The sequence below is a fragment of the Danio rerio genome, chromosome 9, assembly GCF_052040795.2.
Source record: "Danio rerio strain M-AB ecotype USA chromosome 9, GRCz13ab, whole genome shotgun sequence".
In the NCBI taxonomy this organism is placed as follows: Eukaryota; Metazoa; Chordata; class Actinopteri; order Cypriniformes; family Danionidae; genus Danio; species Danio rerio.
Window position 1 is genome coordinate 3,627,941 of NC_141029.1, and position 25,512 is coordinate 3,653,452.

The following is a 25,512-nucleotide window of genomic DNA, read 5'->3' on the forward strand; positions in this document are numbered from 1 at the left end:
GGGTGTTTTACAGTAGATATATACAATACTGTAAATACATTTACAGCAACACAGTTAATGATTTTTGTAAATTACACAGTATTTAACTGTAATATGAGCTGCATTTAAACGTACAACATTTATGCAGTATGTTACTATATTTTAAAGTTGCATTGTGAAAATTACTACGTGTATTACAATACTGCAAATACATATACAACAAGATAAATGGTGCTGTAAATGTAAATACAGTATTTTTGCTGTAAGTTGCTGGGGCACTTCAGATCATTTTGGAAGGGCACTTTCTATCCAAAACTAAAAAGGGCATGTGCACTACACAGGTTAAGCCCTATGTGTGCACGTGCCTGGTGCCTATAATGGGTTCCATCACTAAATATGATTTTACATGAAATGTCCTGAGTGCCAGGAAATATTCATTATAACGGATTCATGTTTACTTTTTTCTCCTAAAAGCATGTGTTTGTAATTTATGTAATTATTTGGCAAATATTTTAAAGTGATAGTTCACACAAAAATGAATATCCTGTCATCATTTACTCATTGTTCAAAACCTGTTTGGGTTTTACCACGTGCCAGCAGCAAGAAGGACGCTGAGTCCTGGCTGGGTCAGCTGGCATTTCTGTTTGGAGTTTGCATGTTCTCACCTAGTTGGCTTGGGTTTCCTTTGGGTGCTCCGGATCCCCCCACAGTCCAAAGACATGCGCAATAGGTTAATTGAATAAACTGAATTGGCCATAGTGTATGAGAGTGTGTGTGAATGAGTGTGTATGGGTATTTCCCGGCACTGGGTTGCAGCTGGAAGGGCATCCGCTGCGTAAAACATGCCGAACGTGTCGATCTCTGAAATAGAAACTTAACTGAAGGAAAATGAATGAATAATATAATCACTTCATAAAGTTTTTTCATTGTTCAAATATATCTGTTTAGTCGATTAGTCTAACAAGATCATTCTCAATTTGTCACGTTTGTCAATCGCTCGCAAAGCAAAGTGGTGTTAGTCTACAGCATCTGAATGATTTTAGGACTTGAGGAAAGATCTGACACTGATATGCCTGAAATGACAGACTAAAGCCCTGGAGAGGCATCGATCCCACTGTGTCCATATGGACAGTCGATGAAGTGTGAAGCAAATAATGAGATCCTGATAAACCAGAAAACAGCTGATAGTGAAGAAACCGTGTGATTAGACAGACTGGATTTGTTTTGTGTGTGTGTTAACCAGTGGTGTAAAGAGTACTGAAAAACACAACCAAGTAAAAGTACTATTACTTACCAAAAATGCAGTGCAAGTAGAGTAAAAGTAAATATTACTCAAAGTGTGAATAAGAAATAGCACTTTTAATACTCAAGAGTAGTACTGTAGAGTATTATTAATGTGGTCAGTGGTGTGTTGAGCTGGGTGAGGCTCGTCATGTTCATCTCTCGGACTGATGTAGGGGACAGAATTGACGGGGAAAGGGGAAAGTCTAAGGGATACAGCTGTGGATACTCGTATCAATATATTACTTGATACTCATATCAAGTAATTTTATAAATAATATGAATAATATTTGGTATAATTAGGGTATTACAGTACTGTGAATGGTGGGTTAAGGGATAGATGTTAATAAAATACAGTTTCATGGGTAGTTTAATAAATAATATGAATAATATTTGCTATAATTACTGTTTTTACATTACTATGAGGGTTGGGTTTAGGGATAGAGGTTATCAAAAATACAATTTATTGTGTAATTTAATAAATAATATAAATAATACTCTGTATAACTTTTGTTTTTACATTATTGTGAGGGTTGGGATAACAGTAGACGTTAATAAAATACAATTAATGGATATTTTAATTAATAAATAATACGAATACAATTTGGTATAATTACTGTTCTTACTTTAATGTGAAGGTTGGGTTAAGGTGTAGACGCTAATAAAATAAAGTTTACTGGGTAGTTAAATAAATAATATTAATAGTTTTTAATAGAGTTGCGGTTTTTACATTACTGTAAGGCTAGAGGTTAATAGAATGCAATTTGATGGATAATGTAATAAATAATATGAATAATACTCCGTATAATTATTGTTTTTCCATTACTGTGACTGTTGGTGTAGTAGTAGACGTCAATAAAATACAATTCATCGATAATTTAATAAGCGATATAAATAATTCTCGCTAACTTCCAGCCGCAGCTGTATCCCTTCTAGCAACAACCGTGGGGAGGGGCGATGGATGAGTCTCTCTCTCTCCCCCTCTCTCTCCCTCTCCCTTATTGAGCGCAGTGCAGTGCGGATTACAGCTTCTGTCCTCTCACGGTGCTGCGGGAACTACATCAAAAAAACAAGGGCTATATTTTTCATACAACAGCATTCATTTCAGGCAATGGAGCTCTTTGAGAAAGCGCTCTCTCTGAACCTGTGCGTTTTTTCCTGGCTCGTCTGGACTTCAGCAAGTGCGTTTAACCTGGACACGCAAAACGTCCTGAGGAAGAGCGGTCAGCCCGGCAGCCTTTTCGGGTTCTCCATCGCCCTGCACCGCCAGCTCCAGCCTCACGACAAAACAATGTGAGTTATCGTTTAATAATATTATTGTTTGTATTATTTTGAGAGCGTCGTGTTGTTTTCGACGCTGCCGTTCATCCTGCACCTGCGCCGCGCGTTCATTAATAAACACTTGCCTTACTTCTACCTCAAGAAAAACGCACGTAAGTGAGTTTTTAAAGAAATACGCTGGTGTTTATAATGTTAGTAGCTCAATGTATGTGTGGTTATTCGGTGAAGGTCTAATCTGAGTGCAGTATTGAGCTGCGGCTTGTTGGGGGATGCGCGAAGAGGTGCTGCTTTACTTAAAACCAACTTAACAATACCAACGTGATGCGACAAGTCACACAAAAAAGCTTTTCAAGACTGAAAGGACACCACAAAGTCCTCTTTTAACCCTTCTGTTGTCGCAGAGTATTGTATACACCACGGTTTGTCCTGTGCTGTCTTATTAAGGTAGCCTAAAGTTGGTTTTATATTCACACATTATAAGTTTGTCCTTAATAATATACTGTAATAAATCAGAAAAGCATTCTTTGCTAATTATAAATAGTAAAATCCCATTAGCAGCCAATGCCTATTAAAAAAACAACCTTCAAATAAATAGTGCTCATGTTGTTTGGAAGTCTTGCATGTAATTTCAGAGCCAATATTCAAAGTACCAAGGTAAACAATACAGGGAAGGTGTCACAAGTTGTCACTGAACCAATGTGTGAATATAAAACCAACTTTACCTCAATAGCTGCCTTCTCTAAACCTCCTAAATACAGCAGCTAAATTTAATTTAGATCCTCAAACCTATTTTGCTTGAAGAAACAAATTTATTTTCATCACAAACTCTGTTAATATCTTGCTTTTCCTTCATTAGTGTGGAGGTTTTTTTAATCATTGTTTAATAAGTGGGAAACACTCTTTTTTTACTTAAAAGGTATATTTTGTTATGCTTTAAAATACCTGTATGAGTGTTAAAGATTTTTGCAAGTATTCATGAAGGTTAAAGCAGATTTTTATGTATTGTATTTGTAAAATTTGTATTCATGGGTATGTGTGTGTACACTCAGAGAAGGACTTTCGCTGTTTGTTCAAACTACTTAAAATGAGTTGAAACAACACAATTCTTATGTTTTTTGTGGGGCAATTTGATTGTTTGTGTTTCAGCCACTTGAATTTGTAGAAGTTATTACTTTTTTAACTAAATTGATTTGTGTTGGGTCAATAGTGTAGTGAAGTGTGCATGTGTGTGAAAAACCGTGTAAAATGGTTTTATAGCTGGCGTGTCAAAATTAAAACCTGAAGGACAACCATTGTACCCTAAATGTGTACAGCCTTCATTAAAATAGATTTTTTTTTAGAAGAGTTCACCAAAATTCAAGATAAAATTTTTTCTTCTGGTAAAAAGGTGCATGTGAAAATAGTGAGTGGTTCTCACATTGGATTAATGAGAGAAATTATATTTATACAGCTGAACTCTTATTAGCCCCTTTTAGATTTTGTTTTTCTTTTTTAAATATTTCTCAAATGATGTTTAACAGAGCAAGGAAATTTTCACAGTATGTCTGATAATATTTTTTCTTCTGGAGAAGGTCTTGTTTGTTTTTTTTAAGCTAGAATAAAAGCAGTTATTCATTTTTTAAACACGATTTTAAGGTCAAAATAATTATATTATTTAATTTTTTCGATAGTCTACAAAACAAACCATCATTATACAATAACTTGCCTAATTACCCTAATCTCCCTAGTTACCCTAATTAACCTAGTTAGGCCTTTAAGCTGTATAAAAATATCTTAAAAAATATCTAGTCAAATATTATTTACTGTCATCATGACAAAGATAAAATAAATCAGAAATCAAAAATGAGTTATTAAAACTGTTATGATTAGAAATGTGCTGAAGAAATTGTCTCTCTGTTAAACAGAATATGGGGAAAAATAAACTTGCAGGGGGCTAATAATTCTGACTTCTAATGTATATATATATATTTTTTTTTATATAAAATTATATAATGTATATCACCGTAAAAAAATCTGTAATTTTATGGTTTATTTCTGGCAGCTGAGGTGACGGAAAAAAAATAATAAATAACGGCCGTGAAATTACAGAAATTTACTGTAAAACATCTGTCATAATGGCGCACTAACAGACTAGTCTAAAGCACAATCTGACACACTCATGGAAAAGTGCTTGAAGTTTTGTTGAATTAGTGGCATATTTCTATGAATTTCCATGATCTCATTTGGGATGAAGCTTTATCGTTTCTATTAGTAATAAAACAATTTATTTTAATTTAATTTATACATTTTTTAATACTATACATATATATATATATATATATATATATATATATATATATATATATATATATATATATATATATATATATATATATATATATATATATATATATGAGCAATATCAAATGAGTAGCAGTGCGATATGGCTGTATATCGGCACTGGTGGGAGGATTGCCTTAGTGCCCCCACCAGTGCCGATATACAGCCATATCGCACTGCTACTCATGTGATATCGTTTAATTTTAACTAGATGTTTAAGTCTGGTTAAACACTCTTGAGTTTGGATGTAAATGACTGTGTTGTTTCCAGAGACTCGTTTTCTTCATGGCTGAACAGAGTTTGCGATTTGCAATTAACGAACCGGCTGAATGATCTACATGGAGTCAGAGTGTGACGGGGGTCACTGGCTAAATGTGTGTGTTTGTTCATTTGTGAGTGTGTTTGAACAGTTGTGCGAAATGAACAAGTGTGAGTTTTCTTGTGTGTGCGCTGGAAGACACCTGTTTACAGCATCCACACCTGTGACAGAAGCCCGTCCGTTTGTTTTTCTGCTGATCTGTGTGTGTCTTTCCTTTTTATATCCAGCCTAAAGTAGATTTTTTTGGTGCTTGCTTTGGTTGGATGTGAGATTAATGTGTGCAAACTGATCTGTTGCTCTGTTTTTGGTTGTTCGCCAAGCTTTTGGTTCATACAGGTCACTTTCAGGGTCATTTTCATGCCATGTGGTGTCTCTAGTCTGGGGTTAGCTTCTGGAAACTTAGTTATTTTTAACTCTTTTAGTGGTTTTAAAGGTTTAACAATGAGTTAAACAACGGTTACGAGTAACAGAATCATAAGTTTCCCATCACATTTAAGCATTTTGCTGTAGTTTACAGTAATAATGGCTTTAGTTTACTTGAAATTATACACGTCATACCAGTTGAATAAAAACAAATCATTCATTCATTTTCTTGTCGGCTTAGTCCCTTTATTAATCCGGGGTCGCCACAGCGGAATGAACCGCCAACTTATCCAGCAAGTTTTTATGCAGCAGATGCCCTTCCAGCCGCAACCCATCTCTGGGAATCATCCACACACACATTCATACACTACGGACAATTTAGCCTACCCAATTCACCTTTCTTTGGACTGTGGGGGAAACCGGAGCACCCGGAGGAAACCCACGCGAATGAAGGGAGAACATGCAAACTCCACACAGAAACGCCAACTGAGCCGAGGTTCAAACCAGCGACCTTCTTGCTGTGAGGCGACAGCACTACCTACTGCACCACTGCCTCGCCCGCACCGATGTTTCAATATAATGTTAACATACTTTCTTTGTGAATTTATGTTTTGAGATATTACTGCAAATGTTACATCCATAACGCTGGAATTGCTTGTTTGTTGATTTGCACACTAATAACAGGATTTATGACTCAGTCAGATTGAAAACAGTGTAAACACCTTAATCAATCCAAACAAGCTTGATCCAAAATATTAATCGGATTGTAAGGGATGGCGTAGACTTACAATAATCTGATTATTGGCACTTGCAAATAGTTGAACAGTCTGACAACTTTCTCAGCTGGATTTAAAAGCACATGCACAGTGCTGTGACATAAGTGTTTATTTTAATGTCTGAGGACATGTTCGCACGAGAAGATTTTTGTTTAAGATGACATATTTTTCCTTTGTTTTGGCCTTTCATCCACCTTGAAATAAAAATGTATCAAAATGTAATAAAAACATTTATTTTTGAGAATATTTTTGAGAGGTTAAACATTACATATTTTATTTTATAACATGAAAATACTTACAAAATATAACACCTATTATAATATCATATAAATAAAAACAATAAACAAATAATGAGGCGATATAAATAAAATGAAAGTTAAAATTTGTTATTTATTCGAAATAAAAAATAATTTAATTATAATAATAATAATATTAATAATATTAATAATGATGATGATGATGTTTATTATAATTGTTATTATTATTATTAAGTAGGATATTGTTTTTTATTTTTTATTTTTTTAAGTCTACTTTTACAGTTTGACACATGTAAACAACTGCAGAGAGTTCTACCCAGCAGGCCCATGTCATATATAGTACAGATTCTTGATAAAATAACCCACTCTAAATTTAAGCATTAACGTATGCTGTTTTTTGTTTTCACAAGCTTTGGAGACGTAACATAAAATCTGATTTTAAACATTAGGTCCCCTATAACTTTCGCCATGAGGCTGTGTTCAAAATGACATCAATGTTTTCAAAGTGCACTGCGAAGAAAGCACAATTGTAAACATGAAGATCGCTAAAACTGAACTGTAAAATTAATCTGTAAGCAAATTACACCTTAGAGAGATGACCTTAATGCTTTTTCTTTGTAATAATTCCAACTTTGAATGTTAGAATGTTCTAAATGAATAGGGCATAGGGGGGGTAAGTGGGAATAGAACACAGCCAGGAACTGTTTCTAACTACAGCTCCAGAGGTGTAGTTGCGAGTGCTCAAGTTTGCGACGCAGTTTGGAGCGATGGATTTGAGAAACGGCAAATCAACAAACTATGTTTGTGATGACGAAACTTGCAACCTAAGTTGGCTATTGATGGCTTTGGGAAATGCACCCCTGATCTCATGAAGAAATGTAACTATTTTACGCAATGTCAGAAAAATGTCTTCCTATTGAAGTTCAGCCTGTCTTGATCAACACATTGGCTGCTTTGAATTCTTCAGCAGTTTGCCAGTATTTTCTCTGTTTACTGTGAAAAGCGGATCAGTTCTGTGAGGTTAAGGTTAGGTACACAGAGAAACCTACAAAAAAAAAACAGGAAATGAGGGAATATTTTTAGAGAGCCTGCCGCAATTATGACAATCCCACTATTATTATGAGATTAGGTTCGAATGTTTTTTGTCATTAACATATCGTACGCTGACATGTTCACACACAGTTTGAGTTGTGTCTAACTCTGTTCATTAGAAGCGTGTGAACGGAGCTCAGATTTGGTGCTGAAAGCCCATTTGTGCTGCATGACTGCATTTCCCCTGGTCAGAGGTGAAGCAGTTTGCACATGGGTTAGAAGATCTGTGTTCAAAGTCATTTTGTTTTTTGCCCAGATTATGCATAGCTATAGTATTTTAAAGATGCGTTTGTACCCTCACTGTTTTCCAGATTGTGTAAATTAACTGACTGTAGACTTGTATAATAAAACTCGTATAATGTAAAACTTGTGTAACATAAAGTTGACATGGAGGCATGTATTCTTACAAATTATATAGTTGAGTGATGTATTTAGTGATATATTTCAGGGTCGATATAACCTTTTAAAGGGTTAGTTCACCCTAAAATTGCAATGATGCAATTAAATACCTTACATTGTTCCGAAAAGTTAATATTCTTAAATTAAGAAGCATTTTCTAGACAAGTTAAAATGTGCTGTAGAGTTTTCAGAAATAATAAGTCAAAGTTATAGGTGTTGTATGTAAGTTTGGCTTACTTATTTAAGAAACATGCTAACTGAACATTCTAGTTTATCTGAAAAACAATGCTGAGGTCAGCTATTCTGCTTTGAAAATGTGCTTTACCTGCCAGAAAGATTGCCTTTGTTTTGGTCCCTTTAATCCACCCACTGCCACTTTAGCCAATTATATTTCAGCACCCCGGGTTGCCTTGGTGGATAACAGCGTATTTCGTTCAGAAAGGATCTCAAAGTGTGCTCCTATGACCTCCTGTGGAAAGTAGCAGCCTCCGAAATGAGACGTAGATTCAGAGTTCCACATGAGGTGGTTATTAATTAGTAAATAATATAAATATTACGAGTGTAAACATTAGGTGAGCAGGTTACATTGTAACCCTGTGTCCTAACAACACACTACGTGATGAGATTTGCAGAGATGAGCATTAGACGGATGTTTGTATTAGACGAAACGTAAATAAAGCCGTTCAGAGGCACAGAATAGTGCACTCACTACACACCAACGAAATGGTAAGTTTGTAATCTACTTAATACATATTAAACATCTTTAACATTATTAAATGTAGATGCTGAATCGCTGATATGTGTTGGTTTGCACTGTCACAGTTCTGAAGTTCAATTTCAAACTGCTTATTTTATTTATTTATTATAATAATTAAATAGCATTTAAACTCACATTATTAGCATTTAACACTGAATAAAGCACATGAGGTGTACCTGAGGTGATCAGTTTATCCTGTTGTTCACCTGAGAGAAATAGAAGCAATTTCTAAAATATCAAATTCAGGTGTTGGTTAGGACAAAACCTCCTTTTAATATGGAAAATATTCTTTCTATCGCGTGCCATTGCTTTTATTTAGAGCATGATTTTAATGAGTCTTAAAGGGGCACCTATGATGAAAATCGTCTTTTGTAAGCTGTTTGGACAGAACTGTGTAGGTAAAGTGTGTCCTCAGTCATATTGGGGTGATATAAACACAATAAGTCTCTTTCCTTTTAAATTTTCTGACGTTAAAATAGGATCCAAATCCCTCCCATTTTTAGGCCCACGCTTCTTTTAGGCCCCGTGACGTAGGAGTGCGATTTCCCCTCCCACCGAATTTGATTGACAGCCACTTATTAACATGTCTCTGTAGTAACGCGTATAGTCATATCAACAAGACAGGCCGTGCGCAAAGGAAAGTTTCAGTTTTCAGTTTCAGTTTCAGTTTCCTTTATTTATGTCATTCAACACATCACAATAGAATTGTAATGCAGAATGAAATTACGTTACAACAGACCCAACAAGAACATAAAAAACATCATTATACAAACACTATAAAATCCTAACATGATAAAAAAGCTTTTATAATTCCATAAAAATATAAACATATAATATATAACCTATTTTTAAAAAAATCTCTGAAGAGAATAACTTAATACTTAAATACCTATTTCGCTATTTGTTGTAATATTAACAGTTTATGCTAGTTTAACAAATTTATTGATTTATTATTTAACACTAGCTATCAACAATGCTTAAGAAATGGTATTATTCAAAAGTCTTATAATGACAGGATAAAAACTATCCCGAAACCGCACTGATTTGCACCTCAGGCTTCTGTAACGCCTGCCTGATGGCATGAGTGAGAGCAGGCTATGGCCAGGGTGGGTTGGATCCCCTAAAATGTGTGATCCTCTGTGATCATCAGTCATCATCAAATGTGATCAAAAACGTTTTTAAAACAGTGCATGTTTGAAATTAATTACCGTCTTTATCATCACAGCCGCAGGTCAGTACAATTATAAAAGAAGACGCTTCAATCCTTTGTGGACGTTAAATCAGGTTTATTTTGTGCATCAACATAACAGATGTCCATACAGCAGTGGATATTAACGTGTGTCCTAATACATTTGCCATGCAAAAACAGTGCAAAGTTAAACGCTCAAACTGTGTGTGTGTGTGTGTGTGTGTGTGTGGGTGCATGAAATTTTTAACGATATTGTGTGTGATTCATTATTGCAACTGCACAAAAATTCTCATTTTATTGTAAATCCTCTCTACATGAGCGAAACCATCGGGTACTATTATCTTTGGCCGTCCTCGCAGATGCCATGCAGGAAAGTTTAAGTGTAGCTTCCCTTTAATGCAACACAAAAGCTCTTCCTTCCTGTCATTCATAGTGATTGTGGTGCGAAAACAATCATTGCTCATCTCCTCCAGCCATCTCAGGAAACCAAACAAGCCTCTGGGATAGGCCTCTGAAGCTGTGAGTTTCGAGAGCGGTCTCTGAACAGGTTGGCATTTGTTTGCGCTGGAACAGGAGAAATCGGGGAATATGTACACCAGGCCATCTGTGCTCACGTAACCTGAGATATAGATCACCAGAGGCCCCCTTTTCTTTCTTTTCTTCTGTTTTTTTTGACAGTGATCACTGCTGGTTGTGTGTTTGGGTTGGTCTGCTCAGGTGTGCAAAGATTTTTAGCCCTAAAGAGATTTTATTAGGGTAACAGCTATGTGTTCACCCAGCTAACAAGTTTGTGTTATGGAAACATTCCTGTAACTTTCCATTGTTATAAAAATGCTTTGTCTGAACGTTATTTGAACGTCTAAAACGTCCAGTTTTTAGACGTTGTATTATGTTATTGTTTGGTTAAAAGAACATTATTAAAAACGTTTTTAGAACGTTCCATTTACAACCTAACTGTAACATTTTTAATCCTATTGTTTTTAAAGCGTTCCACTAACAACACAGTGATACCGTTTTTATCCAAATGTTTTTAGAACGTTGTATTAACGTCTCAATGGTTACGTTTCTAATGCTAACATTTTTAAATTGTTCTTACAAAAACACAATGATAACGTTTTCAACATAACATTTTTAGAACATTCTATTCACAACATAATGGTAACAATTTTTATCTAAATGTTTTTAAAATGTTCCAACAAAAATCCAATAATAACGTTTTCATCCTTACGTTTTTAGAACATTTTATTTACAACCTAACGGTAACATTTTTAATCCTAGTGTTTTTAAAGCGTTCCACCAACAACACAGTGATAACGTTTTGATCGTAATGTTTTCATAACGTTCCATTCACAACTTAGTGGTAAATCTTTTTAATTCTAGTGTTTTTAAAGCGTTCCACTAACAACACAGTGATAACGTTTTTATCCAAATGTTTTTAGAACGTTGTATTAACGTCTCAATGGTTACGTTTCTAATGCTAACATTTTTAAATTGTTCTTACAAAAACACAATGATAACGTTTTCAACATAACATTTTTAGAACATTCTATTCACAACATAATGGCAATGTTTTTAATCAATGTTTTTAAAATGTTCCAACAAAAATCCAATAATAATGTTTTCATCCTAACGTTTTTAGAACATTTTATTTACAACCTAACGGTAACGTTTTTAATCCTAGTGTTTTTAAAGCATTCCACCAACAACACAGTGATAACGTTTTCATCGTAATGTTTTTATAACGTTCCATTGACAACTTAGTGGTAAATCTTTTTATTTCTAGTGTTTTTAAAGCGTTCCACTAACAACACAGTGATATCGTAATCTTATTAGAACGTCCTATTAACGACTTGAATGTAACGTTTCTAATGCTAATGCTTGTAAAATATTCCAACAAAGACAATGATAACGTTTTCATCCTAACATTTTTGGAAAAACAAGTTTGTCCTTAAAATGATGTTTAAAAAATTTTAAACTGCTTTTACTCTAGCTTAAATAAAACAAGTAAGACTGTCTCCAGAAGAAAAAAATATTATCAGACATACTGTGAAATTTTCCTTGCTCTGTTAAACATCATTTGGGAAATATAAAAAATCAAAAAAAATCAAAGAGGGGCTAATAATTATAAGTTATAACTGTACCTGTTACTTTAAAACAAAATCACATGATTTTTTTATGCGTATGCTGGCCTGGATTATATTCGATTAATATGGTTCTAACATAGTTTATGCACATTCTTTCTTTTCAGATGAAAAGTTAAGCCACTCAGTAAGTTTTTTTTAATGCACATTTTCAAAATGTATGCACATCTTGGTGCTTCCATCAAGCAAATTTTATGCAATATTCGAAAATAAGGTTATAAAAAGAGTTGACATAATCATAGCTATTGACATGACACCTCAGTCCATCTAGTATATTCCGCAGTCGCATCACAGAACTGTACAATATGCTACACGCACATCTGGCACATTCACACATCATCTGAACAACTGGAGCGATTGCACTGAGTTTCATTGTGGACTTCTGAAACAGTTGCGCAGCTCCTGATTGGGATGGAGTTTAGGACACACAGCAGCTGCCGCAGCTTTGGCACGGATGCTTTAGGACTGTGTAACACTTTGAGAATTAAAAAGTTGGTTATGGTGTATTTTCTAATGGAACGATGGAAACATCTGCACGGGGAAACTGATGAGCAGAAACAGCTGATCTGGGCATTTCCCGGCTTCAGTGATGAGGCAGCAGCCGTCTGAATCAGGTATGCGCTGAATCACTGGACTACAGTGGGCAGAATGATTCAGGTTACGCTGAAGCAATGAGACAGCTGCTTTATTTTTTTTAATCGTATTAAAAGGTATAAATAAGATCATACGAATTCATACGAATTAGCCGCTAACTCAAAAAGTTACAGATAGCGCTGGATTACTATGGATACTCTCACTTCCATTGTGTGTAAGGCAGTTCTGCTGCTAAACCTGCTGACCCCGATGAAATAAACCCTCTTACTGTTAACAATGACATGCTCCGACTAATCAAACTCAAATCTGTCGCAGCACAATGAATTGCCTTTCAAGCCTGAACACAATACAGGGCAACATTCTTTGGCTTTTTAAGTGAAATGCTGCTTTCCCATCATTCCTCTAATGAGATCCTTTGTCCTTTTATTAGTTGGAAAACGGTGTCAGGTTGACCGGACACATTCTCCACACTTAACTTTAATGATTTGTTCAGTCATTAGTTGTGTAGACAGAGACAAATACACACTGACTAGTAAAGCTAATGTAGCAGGTGCAAAACCGAAAGGTAAAAAATGTTCGTTATTTTGTGATTCCACTTGTCATGACCATGTTTGGGGTTTCCTGTCTCCATGTTGATTTGGGGAGTGCGCGTGCTTTGCTTCTCCCCAGTCCAATAATATCCAGCTGCAGGCCCGCAGAACCACACACGTTTTAGGCACACACAATCTAGGACACACGATTTAGGCAAACCATATATGGTAACTAACTCTTTAGCATTATCGCCACCTATTGAATATCACAAATATGGTTTCCCATTTCAGTCATTATTATTATTATATCGTAACGATTATTTTAACATCTCTGCAGTTTCTGAACTCAAATTATGTGAATAAAAATAATTGGACACTTATGCCTTTATTCATGTGTCCACATACACAAAGAAAACATTATAGACCGTCTAATTGTTGTATTAAGTGTAACAAACTAATTCAAGCTCTTAATATTATCATACTTGGTTAAAATCACTTTGTTGTAAAATATAAAAAGCAAACAATAATATGTCACTTTAAAATGAATTATCCTACATAGTTAATCAACTGATTATCTTAACTGATTATAATTAAAAGTTTATATCTAAACTACTGTCTTTTACTTAACCGTCAAAGTTGTTTTATATATGTATGTGTGAATTCATCAATACACGCTTTTAGGCTGCGCAAGTCCTCTTATATGTTCCTTTGTGTTATCCAGAATAAACGAGGACGTGATATAAAGGCAAAGATTCGTATGATGTGTCAGTGATTTCAACACAACGCAGAAAACATCACGCTACAACTGGTGCCGTGACCCGGATTCGAACCGGGTTGCTGCGGGGTGAGTGTAACGGAGGCCAGCTAGTAAGTGCTGTGCAGGTAAACCTCACCCCTCTGACCTCTAAAGGTGCTCTAGCGACAGATGCTAGAGGCCATGGTCTTTAGCCTCCTTGTTAGAGCAACCAACTCCCATGCGGAAGGTCGCCGGTTTGAAACCAGCTCGGAGAGGGTTGGGTGGCGTAGGACAGGCGGGGTTACACTAAAACAATAGCATGCTGACTTCATTAGCATATAGCACGTAGCTTCATAATCATGACAGAAGAACAATACTACAAAATCACCATCATTTATAGTTTGTCTTTACAGTGGCAACCGTAAGACTAAAGTACTAAAGTTGTGTTATTTTGTTGACTTTTATGTCACGTTGTAAATTACAGGGTGTTGTTAAGTTGCTTGTAAAGTCTCATGGGTTGTTGTTTTCAGATGACGTCATTGATGATGGCTGAAATTCAGATAGGGGGCAGGAAGTGGTTTTTCTACATAGGAATCGCTATCAGAACACCAAAATGTTTCTGTTTAATGTTGTTTATAATTGTTTAAATTGGTTCAAATAAGAAATGTCGAACAGCTTTTATAGATCTCCATACAATTTCGCTCACTCTGTTGAAAAATCCAGCTTAAACCAGACTAGGCTAGTTGGCTGGTTTTAGCTGGTCGACCAGGCTGGTTTTAGAGGGGTTTTGGCCATTTCCAGGCTGGTTTCCAGCCATTTCCAGCCTGGTCTTAGCTGGTCAGGCTGGAAAATGACCAGCCAACTCCAGTTAAAACCAGCTTGACCAGCCTGGTTTAAGCTGAACATAGCTGGTTTTGGCTGGACTCCCAGCTTGGCTAGGCTGGTCAAGCTGGTTTTAGCTGGTCATCTCTCAGCCTGACCAGCTAAGACCAGGCTGGAAATGGCTGGAGACCAGCCTGGAAATGGCCAAAACCCCTCTAAAACCAGGCTGGTCAACCAGCTAAAACCAGCATAAGCTGGTTTAAGCTGGATTTTTCAGCATGGCATAAAGGGGGAAAGTTGAAGAAACTGGCTGAAAAACGGAAGAAAAGACACAATCTCTATGTAAGAGCAGCATTTTTTTTTGGAATGGACCCCTGAATGGACTCTCCATGGAAAGTGGATTAAGGGTCAGTGGGTGCACAGATGAAACGCTGATGAACACTATAATTGCTGGCCTGTTTCCCATGTAGAGAGAATAGACTGTAGCGCTGCTGAAATCCCGCTCTGGCATGTAAATCATTCAGGATTGTCCATCAGATATGTGTTGAATTTCTCAACCATTACAGAGCACTGGGCTCCCGGGGCTCTCACTGTCCATCTGCCACCTCTTTGTGGGAAAGGACTACAAGTATTTGCTCTAATGCATCAGTGTTAACACTTATACTGTACGTAAACTATACAGAGATCTAGCGGTGCGCTAATTAAATGATTTATTTATTCAGTATTACATATGGAGGGTGGGGGGGCAGCTGAAACCAGCACTAGTGACAGGAAAACACAAGCACAGGGTTCCCACACTTCTTAAAAGTATACTGCAGTTTCAGTCATATGTAATCAAGGCCTGGAAAGTGCATGGATTCAATTTGAAATAAAATTATTTTATGGTGTTATTTCAGCTTTCCCAGTGATGGGTTGCAGCTGGAAGGGCATCTGCTGTGTAAAACATAAGCTGGATAAGTTGGCGGTTCATTCTGCTGTGGCGACCTCAGGTTAATAAAGGCGAAGAGAAAATGAATGAATGAATGTCTTCTGCTTTGTCCCCTATTAGCGACAGTATGTACAGTACATTTGTTAAAAATCTGATTAACTCCCAACATTTGATTGAAACATTAAATTTTTTGTTGTTGTTGTTGTAGCTCAATAATAAAACAAACAAACAAAAGGTTACATTAAATGGAAACGAGAATCTCTGTTAAAGGCTTTGTCCTACCCTTCCCAATCATTTTCCCTCTGGCAGGCCAAATCAAAGGATGCAATGGGCCAACATTTACCCACATCTGCTAGTTTGGGTATCTCTGTCATAATGTATAAGTGTGTGTAAGTAAATGAGTGTGTATGGGTGTTTCCCAGGTGCAGGAATAAATTTCCAAAAAAAGCGCGGGAGCGGTCGGTAACTAGTGTAATTTATATGGGAGCAGGCGGTCTCCCGACTCCCGAGCAAGCAAGCACGCGTATGTTTGTGTGTGAATGAGAGAGCGTGATGCTGTGTGTCGCTCGTTTGTTGCTTTCTATGTTTGTGTGTATGCGCATGTGTGTGTATGAGAGAGAGAGCTTGATGCTGTGCGTCGCTAGCTTGGTGCTGTCTATGCGTGTGTGTATGTGTGTCACTTGCTTGGTGCTGTGTCTATGTGTGTGTGTTTATACAGACAGCATGTTATAGGCTGTCTGGACTCTGCATCATGTAGCTGAGTGGATATTATTTTTAAACACATCAGCCCTTCCCCCTCTCGGTGGCGCAGTGGGTAGAAAACGGGGCGAGTCGGACAGCAGGACAACAAATAGTGAATATAAGCGGGAGCGGTCGGGTTCGGACTAAAACCTGGCGGGAGCGGGATTCAAAATTTAGTCCCGCGCAGATCTATACCCAGTACTAGATTGCAGCTGGAAGGGCATCCGCTGCGTAAACATATGCTGGAATAGTTGGCGGTTCATTCCACTGTGGCAACCCCTTATAAATAAGGGATTAAGCTGAAGGAAAATGATTGAATAATATGTACTATCCTAACAAACTATACATCAATGGACAGCTTATATATTCAGCCAATCACTCAAATAAATGCCAATTATGGCTAGTTTTATGATCAGTTTCATGAGTTTTTGTCTTTGAGATTTTGTCATTTGTCTCAGAAGTGCACTTGTGTTGACTGTAAGTCTGACTGAGCCAGAGTTTTCCAGTTTTTCATTTACTGAAGTGCCCAGAACAGTTGATGAACGATCTGGAGACGTTTCATCAGGATAACAGTTGCTGAGCCAGCTGTTCTGCACCGCTGTGTGTGTGTTTGTGTGTGTGTCCAGCAAACTGACGTTGCCACAAAACATGCTGTGTTATATATATCAAAAGTGCCATCAAGCGAATAAAAAGTTTGTATTTATTATTTATATAATGTTTGTGAGGCGACGCGGTGGCTCAGTGGGTAGCGCTGTTGCCTCACAGCAAGAAGGTCGCTAGTTCAAGCCTCGGCTGGGTCAGTCAGCATTTCTGTGAGGAGTTTGCATGTTCTTCCCGTGTTGGCGTGGGTTTCCTCCGGTTGCTCTGGTTTCCCCACACACAACACATTCGCTATAGGTCAATTGGGTGAGGTAAATTGTCCGTAGTGTATATGTGTGAATGTGATAGTGTATGGGTGTTTCCCAGTACTGGATTGCAGCTGAAAGGGTATCCCCTGCATAAAATATGTTATTGTATATATTTGTATAAGTAAATATAAAATACAAAAAATACAAAACCAAAAAATTTACGCACAGTTGAAGTCAGAATTATTGACCCCCTGCATTATTAGCCCCCAGTTTATTTTTTCCCGCAGTTTCTGTTTTACGGAGAGCAGATTTCTTCAACACATTATTAAACATAATTGTTTTAATAACTCATTTCTAATAACTTATTTATTTTATCTTTGCCATGATGACAGTAAATAATAAATAATATTTGACTAGATATTGTTCAAGACACTTCTATACAGCTTAAAGTGACATTTAAAGGCTTAACTATGTTAATTAGGTTACCTAGGCAGGTCAGGGGAATTAGGCAAGTATTGTATTCTCCAGAAGAAAAAATATTATCAGACATACTGTGAAAATTTCCTTGCTCTGTTAAACATCATTTGGGAAATATTTAAAAATTCCAAAGGGGGCTAATAATTCTGACTTCAATTGTATGTATATGCATATATATTGACAGCACCATTAATATCTAATAAAATTCATTGAAAACTAGTGAAGGAAGGCAGTGAGGCAGTGAAGGAATTTCCCTTCTTGTGTTAAAGGTGTGTCTGGAATGAATTTTGGAGAAGGGTTTGGCTACGCAACAGATGGCTATATGTAAATTCATATTCCGACTGTTTATTTATGTGATATGATACAGGCTCAACATTATTGTCCTTATTGTCTTTATTGTTATTTAAGGACGCTAAAATTGCAACAAGGCGCAATGTAATGTACACATTACTAATTTTACCTTCATAAAGCAGACAACAAGTCCAACAATTTCCTAAACAAACTTTATATTGTAAAATGTGCCACACATTAGTTTTTTTGTAGATAAAATACATTAATTAAGAGTCATTTAATGATTTCATGCATATTCTACTTTCATTTATTTATTTTCCTTCGGCTTAGCCCTTTATATATCATGGATCACCACAGTGGAATGAACCGCCAACTTTTCCAGCATATGCTTTACGCAGCGGATGCCCTTCCAGCCACAACCCAGTACTTGGAAACACCCAAACAATCTCATTCACACACACACACACACACACACACACACACGCACACACACACACCAAAACTGATTTTTTTTTCAGTGGATTCACCTGCCTGGATTAATCGTTCGTAAAAATATTTTTTAATGTGCTTTAGTGAAAAATTGTGAATTCACACACAGACTGATGTTTCAGGTTTCCCCTAAAATCTACATCCATGAGTGTGTGTTTAGCTGTGTGACGACAGAAGTGTGAATGTAAATAATTGATCTGAAGCAGCTGGCTCCTGAAAACAGGAAGACACCCGCTGACGAAATAATCTGTCTGATCCTCCTCATCACAAAGCAGCAGCAGTCTCATTCACCAAACGCTGATCATGTCATAATTACAAGGTCCTTCCTGTATTTAGTCTTTCTGCCAAATCTATGGCTCTGCTCCAAAATGTTCAGTTGCAGCACACAGAGCGAAAGGAGGTCACACCACACTTGTTTGTTCCAATGACTTCTATTCAGGGGTGACGCAGTGGCGCAGTAGGTTGTGCTGTCACCTCACAGCTAGAAGGTTGCTGGTTCGAGCCTCGGCTGGGTCAGTTGGCGTTTCTGTGTGGAGTTTGCATGTTCTCCCTGCATTCATGTGTGTTTCCTCCGGGTGCTCCGGTTTCCCCAACAGTACAAAGACATGCAGTACTGGTGAATTGGGTAGGCTAAAATTGTCCGTAGTGCATGAGTGTGAATGAGTGTGTGTGGATGTTTCCCAGGGATGGGTTGCAGCTGGAAGGGCATCCGCTGCGTAAAAAAACATATGCTGGATAAGTTGGCGGCTATTCTGCTGTGGTGACCCCAGATTCATAAAGAGACTACGCCGAAAAGAAAATGAATCAATGAATAACTTCTATTCATATGGATGCAAATGGGGGAGACTTGAAAATAAAAACACATCTCAAGTGAATTTCAGCAACACTCAACAACAGCAAGTCATTTTTGACATCCAAATTTGGTTACTTGAAAGTGTATTTTACCACATAGTTTTGGAGTATCAGCCACACGCTACAACATCATCTTTGTTGTGTGTTATGACAGGCATCAACCAACGTCAAGCTGCAATTCAGTCTTCTATTTTGTGATGAAAACGACACGGTGGTGCAGTGGTTAGCACATTCGCCTCACAGCAAGACGGTTGCTGGTTCGAGCCCCGGTTGGGTCAGTTGGCATTTCTGTGTGGAGTTCTCCCTGTGTTCGTGTGGGTTTCCTCCGGGTGCTCCGGTTTCTCCCTACAGTCCAAAGATATGCACTATAAGTGAATTGGGTAAACTAAATTGGCCATAGTGTATGCATGTGTGTGTGAATGTGGGAGTGTGTATGGGTGTTTCCCTGTATTGGGTTGCGGAGGACTTCGTAAAACATATGCAGAAATAGTTGGCGGTTCATTCCGCTGTGACGACCTCTGATAAATAAAGGACTAAGCCAACAGAAAATTAATGAATGAATGAATGAATTCTGGGAATTAATTGTTATTCACAAACCAGATGGAGTCATTCATTCATTCATTTTCTTGTCGGCTTAGTCCCTTTATTAATCCAGGGTTGCCACAGCAGAATGAACCTCCAACTTATCCAGCAAGTTTTTACGCAGCGGATGCCCTTCCAGCCGCAACCCATTTCTGGGAATCATCCACACACACACTACGGACAATTTAGCCTACCCAATTCACCTGTAGCGCATGTCTTTGAACTGTGGGGGAAACCAGAGCACCCGGAGGAAACCCACGGGAACGCAGGGAGAACATACAAACTCCACACAGAAATGCCAACTGAGCCGAGGCTCGAACCAGCAAACCAGCAACCTTCATGCTATGAGGTGACAGCACTACCTACTGCGCCACTGCCTCGCCCACCAGATGGAGTTTAATAATAAAATTATATTTTTATTTATTTATTTATTTTTTTGTTGTTGCACAGATTGTTGATTGGCGCTCCCAAAGCCAGGGCTTTATCCAATCAGGGAGCAAACGTCACGGGTGGGCTGTACAGCTGTGACATCACCACCCATCCTAACGACTGTAGCCGAGTGGACTTCGACAACGATGGTAAGCAGAGCAAAAACTTATCAGAGATTTGACATACAGGTGAAGTCTGTTGAATTATTAGCCCTCTTGTATATTTTCCCCAATTTCTATTTAATGGAAAGAAGATCTTTTCAACATTCATTCATTCCGCTGAGGTAACACCAGATTAATAAAGGAGCTAAATCGAAAATAAAATGAATGAATAAATGAATTGAATTGAATTTATTGAATGGGATAGCCCCTTGAGATGAATCATCTCATTTTCAAAGGGGGTCCCTAAAAAGTTCATAAATCAAACAGAGTACACATCATAACGTACATACACTTGACAAGACAAACAAACAATCAAACAAGCAGCACACTCCACCTGAAACACTTCCCACAATCTGAAGCCTAAATAAGCAAAAACATATAATCAAAAGTACAAACAATTTCATATACAAATAAATAATAAACGTTTAATTTAAGGCCAATATTAATAACATTCGCAAGTTGTTTCCAAAAGAGAAATTAATTAGCCCTGAAAAGACGAAGTGATTTAATTGATCTAAAAAAGGAAGGGAGATTGTTCCAGTCTGTCCTTTGTCCAGTCGGTGCTTTGTATCGAAAGGACCTACGGCCACTTTCTGTAGAAATTCTGGGAACAAAAAAATAATTCTGTTGCATATGACGAAGCGAATATGGTGATGTAAATGGAACAAAAAACTGCTTTAAATAAGTAAACACATTTAAAAAGAAACAAATACCAATGATACTGTCTGCAGAACTTAGGTTGAAGCAAACCAAGTGTTTCGTGTAATATACAATGCTATAAGGACATCTTAAAACAAATGGACACAGAGAATTGAACACATTATTTAAAGGTTTTAAATTAATATCAGAGGAATGAATATAGATAATATCAGCGTAATCAATAATAGGAAAAATTAATTGAGAGATCAATTTTTTTCTTACTTTAAATGAAAAACAATTAATAGAACGATAAAGAGAACCTAAGCACCGATATGACTTTTTAATTATAAAATCAATATGGGGTTTAAAGGACAGTTCAGTATCGAGCCAAAGGCCTAGATATTTACGCCCTATTCACACGGGGCGTCAGCGTCAACGCTTCCCATTCACTTTGAATGGGTGACGTCAGGCGTTGCCGAACTGCATTGTGGATCCGTCGGCGGCGCTTCAGAAGCGTTCCTCGCTGCAGAAGTTGGGACCAGCTCAACTTTTCAAGCGCCGACGGAAGCGTCAGCCAATCAGATCGCTGTATGCAAATACACCAGCTCAGACAGTGGCCTATTGCTGACTGAATTTCATTGGCTGACGCTTCTATGACGATCGTTTCAGCTCCAACTTCAGACACGCCCTCTGTCAAGCGTTGACGCTGAAGCCCCGTGTGAATAGGGCGTTATATTCACCGACATTAGACAACTGTGACCCATCATCGAATCTAATGTTTATGTCTACTGAATGAATGTATGACTGAACTAATATCAGTTTGCAACATCAATAACCTTAACAAGCTGTTTTTAACAAATAAAAATTAATGGAAGTGAATGAACGGGCATCTGAGCCAAAAAAGATTCCAGTGGAATCTGTGCCCGCTCATGCATGAAGAATAAGCTCAATATAGAAAATACTTATCTAACGGTCGTGTAGTAAGATCAAATTAAAAGTAGCTAGGCTATTTTAAACACAGCCATTGTCTTGTTCAGGTTTTTAAGACCTGCCAAAGTTCTGATCATCTATTATGTCCTGAATGGAAAAAAAGGGATTTCACAGGGTGTCCAAACTTTTTCACAAGACTGTAAATGATTTCATTTGGCTTCACAGTTGATGTTCGGGTGGAGAATAAGGAGAACCAGTGGATGGGTGTAACTGTTCAGAGTCAAGGACCCGGAGGCAAGATTGTGGTACGTCAAGAACAGCTTAATGTTAACGAACCACTAACTGACTTCCAGTTACACTATGGCAGGGATGTCCAGACTCGGTCCTGGAGGGCCGGTGTCCTGCAAAGTTAAGTTCCAACCTCAATCAGACACACCTGGGCTAGCTAATCAAGCTCTTACAAGGCAGTCTAGAAAGCAAGTTGAAGCAAATTGGAGCTAAAATCTGCAGGACACCGGCCCTCCAGGACCAATTTTGGACACCCCTGCACTATGGCATTTACAATTTACAGCATGTCATGTGTTATTATCGGACACTACCTTCTTTCCCTCTTTCTTAGACATGTGCCCATCGCTACCAGCGGCTGCTGTTTCCGAACACCCCTCAAGAGGCGCGCGACATCACGGGACGCTGTTATATGCTTAGTCAGGACCTGAGCATTGACAACCAGTCGGATGAGGATGGAGGGAACTGGAAGTTTTGTGACGGCCGCACCAGAGGTCATGAGCGTTTCGGGGCCTGTCAGCAGGGCTTGGCGGCCACCTTCACCAAAGACTACCATTACGTTATCTTTGGAGCACCAGGGGCGTACAACTGGAAAGGTAGACATGGCATAGAATTGTGTATTTGTGTGTATAGAGAGTGAATTGACAAAAGTGCATCTTAAAGAGCCCCTATAATTCATTAAAAAAGGTCATATTTTGGTTTCGGGAGTCTCCAACAACAGGCTGATGTGCATGCAAGGTCAAAAAACACTTTCATTGTCTTATAATATGCATTTATTTTTATCTTATTATTGCAGCGACTCCCATACCCCAGCGATACCCAGCGATTCATTTGTTCCCAAACCCCTCCTTAGCGTGATGCTAATCTGAGCTGATTGGTCTGAGCTGAGCTGATTACGACGACCCAGTCTATTGTGATTGGTCGACTGCGTTCAGCATAAGATAGAGAGAAATGCCCATCACGGCTTATCAACATTGTTGAAGTAGTCAGAGTGCAGAGTATATGTGTGAGCCCGTTTCCCAATGCTGAAGTGCACACCAGCATAGTGCTCTATTGTTAACCATGACACACATTCAGTATTAATCAACCCAGTCAGTGCCGGAGACATGCGGATGATCCCGTACCATACAGCTGGCATTGCACGGCTCAAAGATACTTTGAAGTAGGGATGTAACGGTATTGTAAATACCGTCATACCGCAATATAAATTCTTTTCGATATTACCGAAGTCGCATGACTCGGTAAATTTATAGGTCTTCTGAGAAAATTAGCTCAGGCGAATGAAGCGAACGGGAGGTAGCGAAAACTACAATTCCCATCAGCCCATGCTTGACCATCATCCCTTGCGGTCTGTTGTCGCTACAGATCCAGTAATGCGGAAATGGAGTGTGCTACTAGAAGCGGGGATGAAAAAGAGCTGGAAAACTCTAAAGCGGGTGTTGTCGCCGCGCGCGTACTGAGTAGCGGTGTTGTCGCGCGAGTTCTTATCAGCTGTGTTGTCGCGCGCGTACTGAATAGCGGTGTTGTCAGCACACTGTTCAGATTGATGCAGACATGAGACCTCTATCTCACTCATGGTTTGTCTTCTCAAGTGGGGGAAAGACAATGCACAACGTTACCCACTGCTGTCAACCTGGGCCAAGTCCTATCTCTCTTGTCCCAGAAACCTCAGTCCCAAATGAGAGGGATTTTTTCTGTTGCAGGGGACATTGTAAATGCCCAGAGATACCAGCTTTTACCAGATTATATTTATATGATAATTTTCCTTTAAACCCATCTCTATCTAAGTGAGTGAGTGATTAAATGTTGAATGTGATGAGTTTTCAACAATACTAAATTGAAACTTTATTTTTTTACATGGTTTAATAATTTTTTGTTATTAAAATTGAAGTTCCTGTTTCAAAGCTTACAGATAGATGGCTAATTTGTATGTCATTGACACTTTTGGCACTTTTTTGGAGTATTTTCACAAGTTTTGCTTTTTCCTGTAAATGATTCAATAAATACCGTACCGTGACATTCATACCGAGGTATTACCGTACCGTGAAATTCTGATACCGTTACATCCCTACTTTGTAGTGTGCAATTAAACACAATTGCCTCTAGGAGGAGCAATGGAAATAAAACAAACACACTCAAGAAATACACAAACGCCAGACATGACGTTGGCGTGGACTAACGCACATTCTCAAGTTAATTTCATCGTTGGTAAATCCAAACGTGAGCGTGAAATCTGGCATACACAAAGTTTTCTTTAAGATTCCTGATTCAACGTCAGTGTGACAGCCTTCTCAGCGAGAAAGACCACATCTATGCCCTACCATAGCACACTGAGGTGTTCTCACGAGGAAACGTAACTATTTCACATTGGTCAGTTTAGTGGCTAATTGTACAATATGTAAACATGTAAAATATGTACAATATAAAAAACCCAACCATCATTTAGTGATAAGCAAATTGTGCTAAATTGTATGAATGAGGTTATATGTATTCATAAAAATTAGCCACCAAATCAAAAAGTTACAAATTACCGTGAGACCGTGGTTTCCTTAGGCCTGTTTTATGTTGATCTTATTAAAACTAAGAAAACTATCTGAAGTTGTTGTTTTTAAGTTATATATACCATGATTTTACCAGTCTGGCCCACTTGGGAATAAATTTTCCTCCATGAGGCTAAAATGAGTTTGACACCCCGTATATAACACAAACAGACACTACCGAAATTAAGTTGACTTCACTGATCGTCAATGTGTAATTCTCCCCCTGTTAAAGATCCCATGAAACCTAAATAAAAAATTTGATATGTTGAAACTCCCGTTTAGAAAATATGAAACTGATGTAAACATCCAAAGCTTGCAGTTTGCCTCTTTAAGGAATCAATAATTGTTTTTAAATCACCTCATACTTCAGTTTCTCATCAAATCTTGACCAATCAAATGCTCTCTAGTATCTGACATGCCCCGCCCCCTTCTAAATGCTTCTCATTTGGTTTTCCTTTTCTCACTCATTATTTGAATTTTGCTCC

The 25,512-nt window shown here is 37.8% G+C and overlaps 1 protein-coding gene across 5 annotated transcripts in view; it reads left to right on the top strand.

Moving 5' to 3' along the window:
* Window positions 1-2,257: 2,257 nt before the first annotated feature.
* Window positions 2,258-25,512, top strand: part of itga6a (integrin, alpha 6a) — a 56,495-nt gene continuing 33,240 nt past the window's right edge. For all 5 annotated transcript variants that reach the window (XR_015499055.1, XR_015499054.1, XR_015499053.1 and 2 more), the window contains exons 1-4: window positions 2,258-2,553; window positions 20,494-20,621; window positions 22,428-22,507; window positions 22,822-23,083. Coding sequence is in view for 2 of the 5 variants with exons in the window: in XM_087267417.1 (XP_087123543.1) it covers window positions 2,372-2,553; window positions 20,494-20,621; window positions 22,428-22,507; window positions 22,822-23,083 (652 nt within the window). In the remaining 3 variants the exon portion in view is untranslated. The remainder of the gene's footprint in view (window positions 2,554-20,493; window positions 20,622-22,427; window positions 22,508-22,821; window positions 23,084-25,512) is intronic.